General features: G+C 39.2%; 1 protein-coding gene across 2 annotated transcripts in view; it reads right to left on the bottom strand.

Moving 5' to 3' along the window:
• Nucleotides 1-16,001, bottom strand: part of tns3 (tensin 3) — a 59,183-nt gene that overhangs the window by 30,274 nt on the left and 12,908 nt on the right. For both annotated transcript variants that reach the window (XM_084410853.1, XM_084410854.1), the window contains exons 2-12: nucleotides 10,447-10,596; nucleotides 10,309-10,359; nucleotides 9,228-9,350; nucleotides 9,075-9,139; nucleotides 8,198-8,281; nucleotides 6,362-6,465; nucleotides 6,201-6,261; nucleotides 5,286-5,361; nucleotides 4,897-5,023; nucleotides 4,242-4,307; nucleotides 3,966-4,064 (exon numbers count right to left, since the gene is read on the bottom strand). In XM_084410853.1, coding sequence (XP_084266979.1) covers nucleotides 3,966-4,064; nucleotides 4,242-4,307; nucleotides 4,897-5,023; nucleotides 5,286-5,361; nucleotides 6,201-6,261; nucleotides 6,362-6,465; nucleotides 8,198-8,281; nucleotides 9,075-9,139; nucleotides 9,228-9,350; nucleotides 10,309-10,359; nucleotides 10,447-10,596 — 1,006 coding nt within the window. The remainder of the gene's footprint in view (nucleotides 1-3,965; nucleotides 4,065-4,241; nucleotides 4,308-4,896; nucleotides 5,024-5,285; nucleotides 5,362-6,200; nucleotides 6,262-6,361; nucleotides 6,466-8,197; nucleotides 8,282-9,074; nucleotides 9,140-9,227; nucleotides 9,351-10,308; nucleotides 10,360-10,446; nucleotides 10,597-16,001) is intronic.

The following is a 16,001-nucleotide window of genomic DNA, read 5'->3' as shown; positions in this document are numbered from 1 at the left end:
GGGCATGAGAGAAGCGGGTGGGGCTATTCTTCCATATATTGAATGTAAGGACAGGGGGCGGGGCATGAGAGAAGAGGGCGGGGCTGAGGATGTGTTATATGCAGTTCATTCAAAATTTCTGGGTATTTTTTCATTTTTTTTGTAAGCAACATTGAACACTAATATTTATTAATATTATATTAGATGTTTTATCAGAGTTTCTGTCAATATATTGTACGAGTACTGGCCTTGTTTTATGGACAGGCAACTTTCTATTGTACCACCTGTATTATTATAGTGGTTATCATTACTTTGATCAAGGAGACTGCTATATTAACATTATATAAACTAATAAAATATATTGTTATAACCATACTTATAACTTTTGGTTATAAGTATGGCTATAGTAAAATATGCAGGCACCGATATGCCGTCCAATAGCTACCTTGAGTTTTGTTTTACTACAGTCAGTCATTCCTTACATTGCAGCGGATCATTGGAAAGAATCGGTTCACAACATTGATTGGTTCATAAATCAGACGTCACTCAAAGGGCCTGAAACATGAGGCTGTCCTTTAAAGCTGAGATGAGAAATGACTAAGCAGAGCAGTTCTTCAATCCGAAGATGAAAGCAGACTTTTTCCACAACTAACAGATCATCCAGGCCTTCAATTAACAGAGCCTGGATCCCTCGCTCATTGCTGAGAGAGCAGATGTGCTCAACGTGTAGAGGAATGTCCAGGTTCAGTGTGAGTTCAGCTCCATCAGTGTTCATTAACAGAAAATACCTTTACTGTCCATCAGTGTGAGAACAAGACACTGACAGCTGAAGAGAGCAAACTCAGCAACTCTGAGAAGGTTTCAAAGCAGGAATGCCAAGCTCAGATTCTTATTAAAGCACTCAAACGTTAATGGGATTGAACCAAGAATATTCTTTAAAGTGCTCACTGAAACATCTCAGCAACGTTCAGATAGAGTCATTCTAGCATTTCGCCTTAGTTTGCAAAAGAAGTGCATTCATTCATTTCTTGGCTTCCAGACGCATCTTGAGGGAGGCCGTGGGAGGAAGTTATATGGTGTTTTTCTTGTGTTTTGTCATCCGAAGCAGCCCGAATTAGCCAGCGAAAACAAAACACTGTAATTACAATTCCAGTCCCTCTTCCTGCCGAAGCCTCAGCATCACAACTGTGTGAGTCAACACCAGTTCAGCTAAACACACACTGCGCTGACCAACACACTGCTGTCACTGTACGAAACAAGCAGGACTGAACCGTATCAAAGCTTCATTACCGTTCTCATAGTGTCTGTCACAATACCAGTCCAATACCAGTCAACAGACATTAGAAACATTTTATGGAGAAACATGGCGTTGGCATTTTTTCACCCCACTATGGCTCAGTTGTTGTGGGTGGTTGCCACGGTGTTGCTATGCAGTTCTGTGTGGTTTCTAGGTATAAAGAGTCACTCCTGATCCTCTGGTCTGTAGATGTGTCTCGAGTTCCTCTTTCAATGTGCGATTGTGAGGTTTTTCCAGCTGTTTTCTCGTCCAGCGGGTGAAATCACTTATTAATGCAGTAGCTCATTCTCCTCAACAAGCACACTAGGATTCACACTGGGATTCACACTGGGATTCACACTAGGATTCACACTGGGATTCACACTGGGATTCACACTAGGATTCACACTGGGATTCACACTAGGATTCACACTGGGATTCACACGGGGATTCACACTGGGATTCACACTGGAATTCACACTGGGACACTAGCATTCACACTGGGATTCACACTGGGATTCACACTGGGATTCACACTAGGATTCACACTAGGATTCACACTGGGATTCACACTGGGATTCACACTGGAATTCACACTGGGACACTAGCATTCACACTGGGATTCACACTGGGATTCACACTGGGATTCACACTGGGATTCACACTAGGATTCACACTGGGATTCACACGGGGATTCACACTAGGATTCACACTAGGATTCACACTAGGATTCACACTGGAATTCACACTGGGATTCACACTGGGATTCACACTAGCATTCACACTGGGATTCACACTAGGATTCACACTGGGATTCACACTAGGATTCACACTAGGATTCACACTGGGATTCACACACTGGGATTCACACACTGGGATTCACACTGGGATTCACACTAGGATTCACACTAGGCTTAACACACTGGGATTCACACTGGGATTCACACTGGTATTCACACTGGGATTCACACTGGGATTCACACTAGGATTCACACTAGGATTCACACTGGGATTCACACTGGGATTCACACTGGGATTCACACTGGGATTCACACTAGGTCTGGTGGTCTGTTCAAATCACTTCACTAACTATGAGCAATAGTGGTGCACTTCCCTAAGGAAGCAGCACTAAAATCACACTATTCTGACATGAGTCTGCCAGTGCTGTTTCCTCTCGCCCTTATTAACAGAGGCAGAGCTCAGGACGAGATGCTGAATTCCTGTGAGCTTTAGGCGTCTGCGTGTGAAAACAAGGCCTGGCGTTTGCCGCAGGAATGCACAGCTGTCTGTTTGTGCTTGATCAAGCCCTCTTTATTAAAGGTGCTGCAACTAGTTTCCATCAATGTGTTTCATGCAAAACAGCTGTGTGATTGTGGCCAAACTATTCCTGTGCCTGCCAGTTTAAGAAGGGTGTGAGTTCTGTCCTGCCATAAGCCTCACCGCAGTCAGGAAAACATGCTGGACTTCTGGGGTGGTTTTAGTGTGTGTGTGTGTGTGTGTGTGTGACAGCACAGCCACAGTACAGAAAAAGACTGAGTTTTGCCCAACTATGCAATACAATAAACTGAAGTAGTGTTCAGAGGCAGCTAGGGCTGTACAGTATACAGTATATATAGGGCTGCCCTCAACTTAAGTCTTTTCTAGTCGACTAGTGGTCGTTCATTTAATCGATTAGTCGACTAATCACACATTTATATTAATAAGCCATAAATCATAATATTGAGCCTTTAATTGCCTAAACATGGCCTAATCAGCGCTCTAACGCACGCATACATGTTGCCACAGAGCGCCGGCAAACGTAATAATTATGAAAAAACAGAAGTAGACTGTTTACACGTTTTAATAATTTATTGATAATGTTTTCTGTGTTTTCAGCTGCAGAGATTACGTCAATGATGCTAACCCGTCATCTATATGCATGTTCATACGGATTACATAATCTGAGAATATTATTTAAAAGTAGACAATTCAAGCTTTCTATAGATATATTTCTCATGTCTGTGAGGCGAGTATACACTGAGTTTCGGTTCATTTATGTGATGCGCTCAAGTTCACTGAGAGCGAGATGGCAGAAAGCGTCATTATTTTACAAAAGTACAACGTTTTGTAGTTATTGTGAGTTTACATAAATAAAAAGTAGACCATTGACAGTTTGCGTTACACTTATCTGAATGACGGAGTATTTTAAGTTAAATGCAGGGATGCACCGGCACCTGAATGCCATGCAGTAAGTGGCTCTCCACACAAACACAGATATGAACCTAATAACAGCGCACATTTATCTATGTTAGCATTAGAGCGAGCGGACTACTTACATGCTTCAAGTGATAAGCCATATTTGAGGATGAACGATAGGCGAATGTTTGTATCGATCTGTCCGTTACAGCCTGCGGGATTTCGCCACTTCCTGTGGAGTGTTTTTTTTCTGCAACTAAACGACTAATAATATTTTGGTCGACCAAACCTCTTCGGTTGCACATGCACTATAAAGCTGGAGGAAGTGAGCATGTGCTTCAGTCAGGACCTAAAGGCTCATACAGTAACATTACTAGTATCAGAAATGGCTTAAATAAATATCAAATGACCAGTCCCTCAATAAAAGTCTCTCTTTCAGGGGTCCTTGAATCATTCACTCAACCACATTAATGTGTTTGTGTAGCCAGAGCTCAAGTGAATGTCCTTCACTAATAATCATTCGGATCTTCCCTACCTTCACTGCAGATGTTTCCATACGAGTCCCATTTAGAGAGTGAATCTGTGCTGGTGTAGTCGACCGTCACATCTGGACCGTTCAGCCAGCGCTCTGAACCTGCCAATCACACAACAGCTGTAAAGCAGCTCTACAGAAGACAACAGAGTCATCATTCAGATCAATTCAGTACAAGTTTTGTTCAGGACATGAAGTGCAAACAAGCCCGTCAGGCTCTGATGTGGAGAAACGCTGGCATTCAACAACTTTAGGATTAGCAGGAAATTACAAACGCACCTGAAATCGGTTCTGGGCCATCAGAGAACACTAGCTCCACTTTGCCATAATCTGGAAACCTGGCGTCTGAAAGAGAAACATCAGACCATCGACAGATGCTGAAACACAGGCAGAAAACATCTGGAAACCCTCTGATACTGTCGCTCGTGTACTGAACCGAACACCTCAGTTAAGACCAAGGACAAAGACACTCGCTTTAACATTTAGACAAAGAGAAAATATCATTCATTTATAGCCTATATTCGCTGTATGAATGCTTCATATGTTTGTACTTCAGTTTTAGGCCTTCAGGCTATATATATATATATCACAATCCTGTAGAAGCTGGTTTTGCCACAAAAATAAAAAGGTAAATGCGACTTTTTATATCTCAATTCTGACATTTTTTTTCTTGCAATTCCGAGTTTACATGTAAACTTTGAATTGAGAGCTAAAAACTAATGGTAACGGTTTATTTTAATGGTGATCTTTAGACATTCTATGACCTATCAGTAACTTTGCAACTACTATTGGGTTAGGTTATTGCTGTATCATATATTTCACCGCTCCCAGTCTGACTGTGAGATGTCCCCATGGTGATTACACTGTGTGTGTGGTGTTCTTGTGATGCAGTGTAACCGGTGTGTGCGGTGACCTTCAGGTGGCCCGCGCTGACCTTTGTTGGCGTGCTCCATGTCGTCCTTCTGAAACACGAGGCTGTAGGCCTGAACCGCTCCCGTGTGGAACTGAACCCTGAACATGACGTCTCTCTCGGACCGGCTGCTCTGACGGAAGCCCTTCACCTGCAGACAGAGCCGCCGTGAGCAACACACAGTCTCTGGCTCGTCTGAGGCACACTCTCTGCATGCGCTCACGTGTCAACATCCCTTTATTCTTCAGCTAACTCATAAAGTCCTGTCTACAGGAAGTCTTTATCACCGTTATCAGGCGTCTGAAGCTCTGACAGTGTTTGAAACTATCTCTGATGAGCTCTTCCTGTTACTCACTGTTATCGACAGACGTACAGTATAGTAAGGTGAATGTGTGTTTGGTGTTAGTCAGTACCATGATGTCTCCTTTCAGCATCTGCGCCGGCTCCAGTGCTATACAGATCCTGTCTCTGTGACCGGCTCCCATGTGGCTGAGAAATATCAAACATCATATCTTACACGTCATGCCAACAACATGTCAATACCTGTCTGTCAGACCAGGGCTATCGTCCTTAGCTAAAGATACAACTATACAAGTCTTTTGCTGTCAAATCGATTAATCACGATTAATCGCATCGAACATAAAAGTTTGAGTTTATATCATATGTATATATATATATATATATATATATGTGTGTGTGTGTGTGTGTGTGTGTGTGTTATAAACACAAACTTTTATGTTAGATGCGATTTATCGATTTGACAGCACTAAAAATACATTTTAAAAATAAAATAAACATCAATTGAAACATTAAAACATACTTTAAAACTAAATAGACAATAAATATGACAAACACACACAACAAAATTACTAAAAGTTTAAAATTAAAATGAAACAGAAAATATTCAAATAAAATTGAATTCAAAATATGAACAAAAGCTATAATAGTACATCAATGACACTAAAATAAGACAGCGTCATTAAATCAAACCTGTAAATGATTGTAATTTTAATGGCAAAACTGTAAAAGTGTAATCGGTTAAAAGTGAGTGGGAAAGCTGTAATAAATCTATAATTGTACAGGTTCTGGAAGTGTAAAACAACAAACCGTCTTATAATTCACAGTGAAAAGCCGTAGACTGACACTCCCTGCGACTTCTGGAATTCTGCTTTCAATAATCAAGTTTCTTCTTGTTTTTTGGTCTCAGTGGGTTTTGTGTTGTGAAATCAGTGTGTACTGCAATACTTTAGTGTCGTGTGTGTGTGTGTCTGGGCTGTGCTCAGTGTTTCAGTGTGTGTGCAGTAATGCTGATGTTCAGAGTAACTCACTATATTCCTGAGACGTACACCACCTGCATCGCCTGATACACCTTCACATACGGCTGACACACTGCAGGAGAAGCACAGGGTTACTGGGAGAATCAAGTGTTGAGGATAAGGGTGTTAATGTTGTGAACGGGTGTTGTGTGAGCGAGTAAACACACACTGACCCGCGGCGCGGTCGAAGCCCTGAAGGATGACGCAGTGCAGGAACAGAGGACACGTGTTCATCTTGATGGAGCCGCTCAGGAGACTGTTGAGGATCCACACGTACCTGAACACACACCAGCACACACAGCTCATGATCATGTGTGTGTGTCACAGCTCTTCTCAAAACACTTCCTGTCTACTTACACACACGCAGAGTTGGGGAAAGTTCCTTTGAAAAGTAATGCATTGCAATATTGCGTTACTCCCTTAAAAAGTAACTAATTGCGTTACGTAGTTACTTTTTAAGAAAAGTAATACATTACATTATTTTTGCGTTACTTTTTCTCCTCTGGTCTGGGCCTTTTATGATAAAAAAAGTTATATTTTTGGGCAAATGTAAAGCCTTTTAACACCAGAAGTGCAGATTCACGCGTGTACAGTAGAGGGCGCCGCTCAAACTAACCTTTCAACTTTCAACACTTCACCAGTAAAAACTACAAACATTAAGTCATTTTTAGTAGTCAACGTAAAGTACATTGGTCAATAAAGTGATATTAAATGCATACAAATATTTTTTTTATCTAACATATTTAATTATTGGAGGTTTGCATAGTATTCTGATTCACTCATTATATTCATTTTGAGGAATACTGAATCTTTTTTTCGTGTGTAAGTGAGATGAGTAAATGCACACATTTAGTCTAGAACTACAATAACCATAATGTTTACACACACACACACACACACACACACACACACCTCTGCACTTCGATTAGTCTCAACATGAGGACAGGAGAGCTGTCAGTCAATAAACGGGAAAACAAGGTAACTTGCATTACTTCTTTGAAAAATATATTTTATAATATATGTTTTTAATATTAAAAGTGATGCATTACTTTACTAGTAACTTGAAAAAGTACTAGTACTAATCTAATTACGTACCGTCTCGGTTACGCATGTCGGAGTGACCGACGGAAAGGGAACTCAAGTTATGAGACTTGATAATGTTAGTAATATTTCCACTGGACTGAAGCGCCTGAGCTTTACTTGATTATCCAGACATCATTTATTATAATAATCATGAGTATCAAATATGATCATCAGGCTTTTGAGGAAAGTTTATCTGCTCATTTCTCAACCATCACTGTATTACAATGCATTATATGTTATAAAACTACAGAGCTTTGATATTAAAACCAAGCATTTAAATATCATCTTACTAAGACATATTATTGGCAGATATTGATATTTATATGCATTTTATGTCAGTAGTCTGTTATGAAGATCTCACTGATTTACAAGCATCAGAGATTCATATAAATATCTGCACCAAACTGCATGTTTCTGCTCAGTTTGGGCCTCTGAATAACATTTAGCTGTTTTACCTCCATATTCTCACTATATCAGACTATATGAGCCATAAAATATGATAAATATGATACTCACAAAAAGAAGAGATTATATGTTCTCCTCTCCAGCCCATCAAGACTACCAACAGTTTTCATTATTCACAGAACAAGTGCAACATTTGGTAACACTATTTCACAGTGTCCTTGTTACAGTCATATGCTACATGTGCTTACCATAGTAATAACATTTAATTATGCATAATTACATGCAACTAACCCTCAACCAAACCCTAACCCTATAGTAAGCACATGTAGTTGCTTAATATTACTCAGTACTTAAATATATAATTACACTGTAACAACGACACCTTAAAATAAAGTGTAACCCAACATTATTTCAACACCATTACAGAACAGATCAGTGCAATAGTGTGTGTGTGTGTGTGTGTGTGTGTGTGTGTGTGTGTGTGTGTGTGTGTGTGTGTGTGTGTGTGTGAAGGGCATCACCTCCTCTGAGATGGAGTCATCAGCGCAGAAACCTTGTCGTCGTAGAACTTCCTCATGGCGAAGCGGTCCAGCGCCTGATCTGCACTGTCAGGACCAGAACATCCAGAACATCCACATCAGCTGGGCTTATCCAACTCATATCAATCAAACTACACACATTAATAAAAGCCACTGAGTTAGATCAGCTAGAGAGAGCTCAGAGTAAAGGCGTGATTCTCTACACCTGTGACTGAAGATCACTGAAACACTCGCTTATTCAAACACGCTGAAGACGGCGTTTACGGACTTTAAATTAAATTAAAGTAATTAAAATTGATTGAAATCACGAAACGTTTATCATTTAACAGCAATTTATTAAAAAATCATTTTCTAAATTCCATTTTATTTCCCCATATTCCATGTTTTCCATTTTTAATTGGTTTAATTAAACTCAATAACCAAAAATCATGTCGAATCAATTGAATTCATAAAACTCCAACTTAACTATTTATTTATTTTTTACAATAATAATGCCTATGAAGTGCTTTGTTTTCCAGAAATTATGTGTTGTGCGTTGGTTATCAAATATATAATAATATACAAATATTGATTATAAATAAATATAATCAAATATAATAATAACAATTTATTTAATATTTACAAGTGTAATCAAATAATAATAAAAAATACAGTTTTCTGACATCTGACAGTTTTCTCAGATAAAATGGTGAAATGCTGCTGAAGTAAAGTGACATTTGATGAAGTGTCCAGCCCTACGTCTGATTTACTCATCCAAATGTTGGCAGATTCTGTGACAGGTGTGTTTTTCTGACTGGATTGGTGTGTTTTGCTCCTGGCAGAGATCATGTGACACACAGCATGTGAAGAGCGCTAGTACCTGGCAGAGACGTCTGTGAAGTGAACGAATGAGGAGATGACGACTCCGATCCGACCCTTCCCACCCTGGTGGATCAGAGAGAGGAGAAGTGTTACACACACACTGATCTGCGTCTGTGTGTGTGTGTGTGTGTGTGTGAGAGAGGCGCCTCACCCTGCAGTGAATGACCACCACGTGCAGCGGGTCAGCGCTCAGCCAGTTCTCCATGGCCTTACAGACAGTGCAGATCTTATCCAGAGGAGGAGCGTGGAGGTCCGGCCAGCCAGTGTCCAGCGTCTGAGGAGACACACACACACACACACACACACACACACACACACACTCTTAACACTCATCCTTCCCTCTGGTCATTTTGACCCAAAAACTCATCTTTTCATTTTTTTTACAAACTGAGTGTTCATCAGAGGGTCCAAGACTCTAGAACTTTAGTCACACTTGAACCACGAATACACACACACAAACAATGTAATTGATTCGAGGAGTTTTGTGAAATTTTAAAAAGTAACAAATCTTTCCCTCGCTGGTCAATTTGACCCCCTTAGGAATGAAGGGAATGTGAGGAATGCTTCAGTAAACATAGAAAAACATAAAAATGCTAAAACTTCACCAAAAAATTATTTTATAATATCTACATGTGCATCTGATGCACACTGAAGAGAAATGACTTTAGGACCCAGAGGAACAGCTCACTTACTCCATAAGAGATATAAGGCCATCTAGAGTCATGAAATATCATCTTATCTTATTATTTATTATATATTTAGAGGTCGGCAAAGACACACAATGTAAGATATTTAGAGCTGAAATAAAAGGGTTATGCATGAAATTGTGAGTTATTTTGAATTTAAGTTGAAAGAATGTGAGGAATGTGCTTAAATTATTATTTATTTATTATTTATTGATCAAATCTAGTAATTTAAAGGTAAATAAAAAATATTTATATAAAAAAACTTGCATTAAAAAATAATAAAAGTATTATCAAAATGAAATAAAATAAGCTTTCTGGACAAAAAGGGAAAGATGTGTTACAAAGTGCGAGGGAAGGATGAAGGTTAAAAATAAAGCTTTTCTACTGGCATCGCTGGTTCCACGAAGAACCTTTAACATCCATGGAAACTTTCCAAGGTTCTTTAGATTATTAAAATGTTCGTTGCACTGCGAAAACATGGTTCTTTCAGGAGCTGATCCCTGAATGTGTGTGTGTGTGTGTGATTCAGCGGATGCTCCACACTACCTTCGGGTTCATCTTGGTGAGCTCCTGCTTTCTCTCCGACAGGTTGATCACCTGAAACGCAGCGAGGGAGGGTTAGAAACACTAGGCCGTGCCGATGCTCGGGGACACGGCGGAGGGAAAGACAGAAAGCGTGTTCACCAGATAGTTGTCAGCGTGTTTGGAGCGGAGCATGCGTGTGACGTCCCTCAGGTTGCGCAGGTACGTCTCCTCGAAGCAGTCCTGAGGGAAGGACACCGCGATGATGCGCTCCGTCACATAGGTGAGGTCCAGCTCGTATCCCTCCTCCATCTGCACACAGCGAGACCACCACTGAGCCTCAGATCAGCTGAATGTACCACGTGCCGTCTTTAAAACTTCCAAAACATTCGAGATTTACCACAGGTTAAGTTCAGTTTCATTTTCAGGTACTTAAAAAGTGAATAAATAGATTATAACTACTACTTAAATATAATTTAGCACCATAAAATCCCCTAAAAATACAAAATATTAAGGATTATCAAACTAAAATATAATACAATCATTTCATTGTAATAGAAACAAACAACTATTTGGTAATATTTGACTAGGGTTTAGTGCACCATCAGTGAGCGTTCATGTGTTCAGCTGAACATACATGTGTTGGTCAAATATTACCACGTTTTCAATACTTTTTTACAAAACATGTTCATGTTTCAAATACATTAATCTAAACAAGTTGTGTTCCAAATTTGAGGTTGATATCTATGGAAGCTTGTTTACGCCACAGAATAAAACATTTTAAAAGATAATTGCGACTTTTTATCTCACAATTGCGAGTTTACATCTCGCAATTCTGACTTTATTTCTCAGAATTGCGTTTTATAAAGTCAGAATTCTGACTTTTTTCTCGCAATTGCAACTTTATATCACGCAATTCTGACTTTATAACACATAATTGCGAGTTTATATCTTGCAATTCTGACATCTTAACATCGATATATATAAACTCACAATTGTGAGATATAAAGTCCAATTCTAAGGGAAAAAAAAGACTTTTTTTTTTTTTACCTCAGAATAGTTTATATCTCACAATTCTGACTTTATAACACGCAATTGCGACTTTATATCATGCGATTCTGACTTTATATCTCCCAATTGCGTATTATAAAGTCAGAATTGCGAGAGAAAAATAGTCCGAATTTCAAGTATATTTTTCTCACAATTGCGAGTTTATATCTCATAATTCTGACTTTTTTTTCTCACAATTGCGAGTTTATATCTCATAATTCTGACTTTGTAACACGCAATTGCGACTTTATATCACGTAATTCTGAGGTAAAAAGTCAGAATTGTGAGATGTAAACTCGCAATTGTGAGAAAAAAAGTCAGAATTGTGAGATAAAAAGTCGCAATTACCTTTTTTTTTTTTTTTTTACTCTGTGGCGGAAACAAGCATCCATAGATATCTGATAAAAATGAGCTTTCAGTGAGAGTCTGTTTGTGTGCAGTACCAAACGCTTCCACTAGATGAAATTCATTTATAAATGCGCTAATTTGTGAGCGCTAACAATACAAGAGCGACTTTTGTTTTCAGGACCATTAAACCTTTTCGAATCATGTCCATGATTTTTTTTTTTTTTGGTATTCACACAGCAAGAGGCAAAACCTTTACCGAGTTGTGTACCACAATCAAGTAATACATTCTACACAAAAACTAAGCGAAATATGTTTTGATAAAAAATGACAGAACAGTATTTTGTCCAATAATCTAAAGAAGAACACTTATTTCTTCTAATGTAAATTACTTGATTATAATTTTAACTGTAGCCTACTGTGTTATTCAATATTACATTTAAAGTTAATGTATTTTAAAAGTACTTCATTGCAACTTTATCATTTTAACGTGACACACGTTTCAATAGAAATGACATTAAATTATATATATACCATGCTTGTCAGTACATTCAAAGACAATAGAAGTAATTATTAAAATTACATTTGAGATGTACATGTTAATTTAACTGCAAGTAACATGCTATTAAGTGTCCAAAAGCATTACACTCACTCCGCACTGTATTATTTCCATAATAAGTAGGCTATCCTGTTTTTAGAAGTATGCTAAAGTGCACTTCTTCTTCACAAGGGCAGAGCTTTAGACATATCTGAGTGTAAAACTATGGTAGCCTACTAATATATTCCCATAATGTTAAAACCCGGTTGACCTTTCAATGTAAAGCATTTTGAATAACTGTTTTAATTTTCCTTGCTTTTATTTTGTGATTATTTTTATTCCTATCTATGTAAAGCACTGTGAATTGCCATAGTGTATGCAATATAAACTTGCCTTGCCTTTCCTAATGTTCCACCAGAACAAGACCAAAAACATGTATGCTAACGTCTTATAGCTTCCCTGAACTCTGGTGTTTTGATGGTTGTAAACACTCTTTACCTGCAGTCCAGACTCGCTCACACGCGTTGACGGACGACAGGAGACATGTCCCTGTTTTGCTCACTCAATCTTCTAAAGTTTCTTATAAAGTATCCCGATTCTATTTCGGCTTGAAGAATCGCTGTAAATGATTCAGTGCGTGAGTGAACTGTCCGAATGAATCAGATTGAATCACTAACGATTTCAAATCTTTCTGCAACCCCGTTTCGCGAATCTTTTAACCCTGTCTTTGATTACTTTCAGAATAACTGCATAGCCTTTAGACATGAGATGACAATATTCTCCCCAAAACTCAATATCTTCCTGCATTCAATTAAACTTGTAGTTTTACAAAAAATATCATGTAGATTGAGCATAATAGAGTTATCACATCTTCACAGACTCCACGGGTTATGTTTAAATATGCAAATTAGGTATTATCCTATTAAATATGAACTAATTTCCTACATTTCCAGAACTGAACTCTGAACACTGGATAAATCCAGGTTCATAATTCATGTTTGATTTTGTTGACATTACAGAGTTACAAGTTTTCTGTCAGGGTTAGTGTGTTGGTTAGGATTAGTCTTTACATGCTGTGTATAAAACAATAGAAGTCTGTGGAATGTACTCATTTAGATAGCTGAGTAAACGTGTGTGTGTGTGTGTGTGTGTGTGTGTGTGTGTGTGGCTCATGTGTTGGGGTCAAGAGGTCATTCAAATGTAACAACCCTAATGTAGGGTGTGTGATATTGACAAAAAATCGTAATATTTTCTGGGATTTTTTTTCGAACCTAATTATATGTAGCCTATGCATAATCTTTTGTGTAAAATTCTTACATTTAATCAATAAATTAAATTCTAATAATAAGACACAATAGGGCTTTAACCAATCAAATTAAATCTGTATCAACACAATTAATCTTTGCAATGCAGAGGAAACAGAAGCTGCATCTGAAGTGGATTAGATGCATTTACACTGTTTAATGCAGATCAGAGGGACATCAATGAATAACCTGCCATTACAAATGCATCACGTTTTGATGATTTAAACATGAAACGATGAATATTGATATTTGAAACGATTTACAAAAATGACAAGATACTTTAAATGTAAAATTAAAACTGCCAGTAGGTGGCAGCAAGCCACTGTTAATGACCGATTCGTTCAAAAAGCTGATTCATTCAGTAATTAAACACCGACATGTGTTTTAGAGACGCAATTGCAGTCCTGTGGCTTTGTTTCAAACTATTTCTGTTGGTGAAAGACTACACATAGTGTATGCATGCGCTGTCTGGGTGTGTGTGAGGGATATACTCGATAATGTCAGATTACACATTGTTAAAACAACAGTTACAATATTATGGCAGACGATATATATACCGCACACCCCTGAACACTGGACCATTAACTGTGCCTTGCAAATAAAAGGAGAATTTTGTATTTGTAATGTGATTAAATCAGATCTGACTCTTACTGGCTCAAATACTCTTACTTGATTTTTATTTCAATTATCACAACTCTCAAAATATTGTTATTCAATATGGCAATGTTAATGTATTCAGTGTTTGTTGGACTAGATCTGCTACACTGCTGCTGTTGACACACACACACACACACACGCTGCTGTGAGCCTGTAAGATCGGCTGCTGCATCAACAGACACACATCAGTCCTGTATCAGATCTAGACAGGTGGAGCTGGAGGCGTTCAGAGAGACTCTGATAGCTCACTGCATACAGCAAACACTGAGCCATGGCAATGTGTCATCATCGGTAATGGTGGGATTGCATGTAAAGGACCGAAATCTCTCAGATTTCATCAAAAAGATCTTCATTTGTGTTCGGAGGCTCGAAAGTCTTATGGGTTTGGAACGACATGAGGGTGAGTAAATCACTATCACCGCGAGTGGTGTGAAAAAACAGGCATGAGTGGACAGACATCTTTAGCGCTGATTCGGCTTATTAAGAGCTGGATCGTGTGAAAACTGCAAGACCTGAAAACCTTCGGCAGAACATTTAGAGTCTGAAGACTCTGATATACGTCAAGTAAAATCAAAGAATGAACTGCTGTGACGTCATCTCGAACAAAGTCAGGCCAAAACGAAGTTCGTTTGGAGTTTGAAACAACTTGTCAAAGTGAACCTTCTCGAAAAGTTGTTGTGTGTCACTAGACACCTTCGAACTCCCATTGGTTCATGTGTCAATTATGTAATAGGTGGGTGTGACTCTGAGGCTCCGCCTTCTTTGAGGTGTAAATCTTCTCTGGTTCATTTCTTCTGTTCAGACGCGAGTAAGAACATGAACACATTGAGAGCCGCTTTATAGAAGTAACAAGCTGTGATTCTAACTGAAAGAGACATTGACACTGTTTATCATGTTTAATACTGTAAAGCTGCTGCCTTTAGATCAATCTATTGTATAAAGTGCTGTATGAATAAACGTGACGAGACATTCACGAGGTCAAACATATCTACAGTGCATCTCTATGATCTGATGCTTTCTGGACTGCTGTTCTCTCACCACTGTCATTTCTGTTGTGTTTATTTTGCAGCACATATTTACATATTCATCTAAACGTGGATGCCGTCGGGATGTTGGCTAACAGTAAATCACAGTGCAAGAGTATTTCATACTCCTTTGTAACCCTAAGCAAAGAATTTTTGCCATGAGAACATCTGTGCTTTGAGGAGACTAAAGCTGAGCGATTCGATCTGAAAGCCCAGGATCAGAGGTTTGTGTCTGAAGCAGATGAAATCACATTGACTGTGTTGTTTCATTGAGAGGAAGGCCTGATCTGAGGTTGAACAGCAGTGGTGTGTGTTCAGTGACGTGCCTCCGCAGGTCTAACACACATGCCTGGGTGAAGGTGTGTGTGAGAAGCTTCACCTCCTGCAGGCACAGAAACACCAGACCACGTGTGTGAGATCCGGGCCTGTGGAAACAAGCTGCTGCTGGATCAGGTTTCTGTAGCCTTCAGCTAGAAGAAACACACAGGAACACACACACACACGACTGAGCCGACGAGAGTCACACCCACAGAGTGCAGTCAACACCGTGGAGAACAGGGAATGGGGAACAGAGAACAGAGAAATGGGAACAGGGAACAGAGAACGAGGAACAGGGAACGGGGAACAAGGAACAGGGAACAGGGAACAGAGAACAGAGAACAGAGAACAGGGAAAAGGGAACAGAGAACGGGGAACGAGTAACAGGGAACGGGGAACAGAGAACAGGGAACGAGTAACAGGGAACGGGGAACAGAGAACAGGGAACGAGTAACAGGGAACAGGGAACAGGGAACAGGG

Source organism: Rutilus rutilus (assembly GCF_951802725.1).
Source record: "Rutilus rutilus genome assembly, chromosome: 6".
NCBI lineage: Eukaryota > Metazoa > Chordata > Actinopteri > Cypriniformes > Leuciscidae > Rutilus > Rutilus rutilus.
The sequence above is the reverse complement of the archived record's forward strand: the minus strand, read 5'-3'. Positions and strand labels throughout refer to the sequence as shown.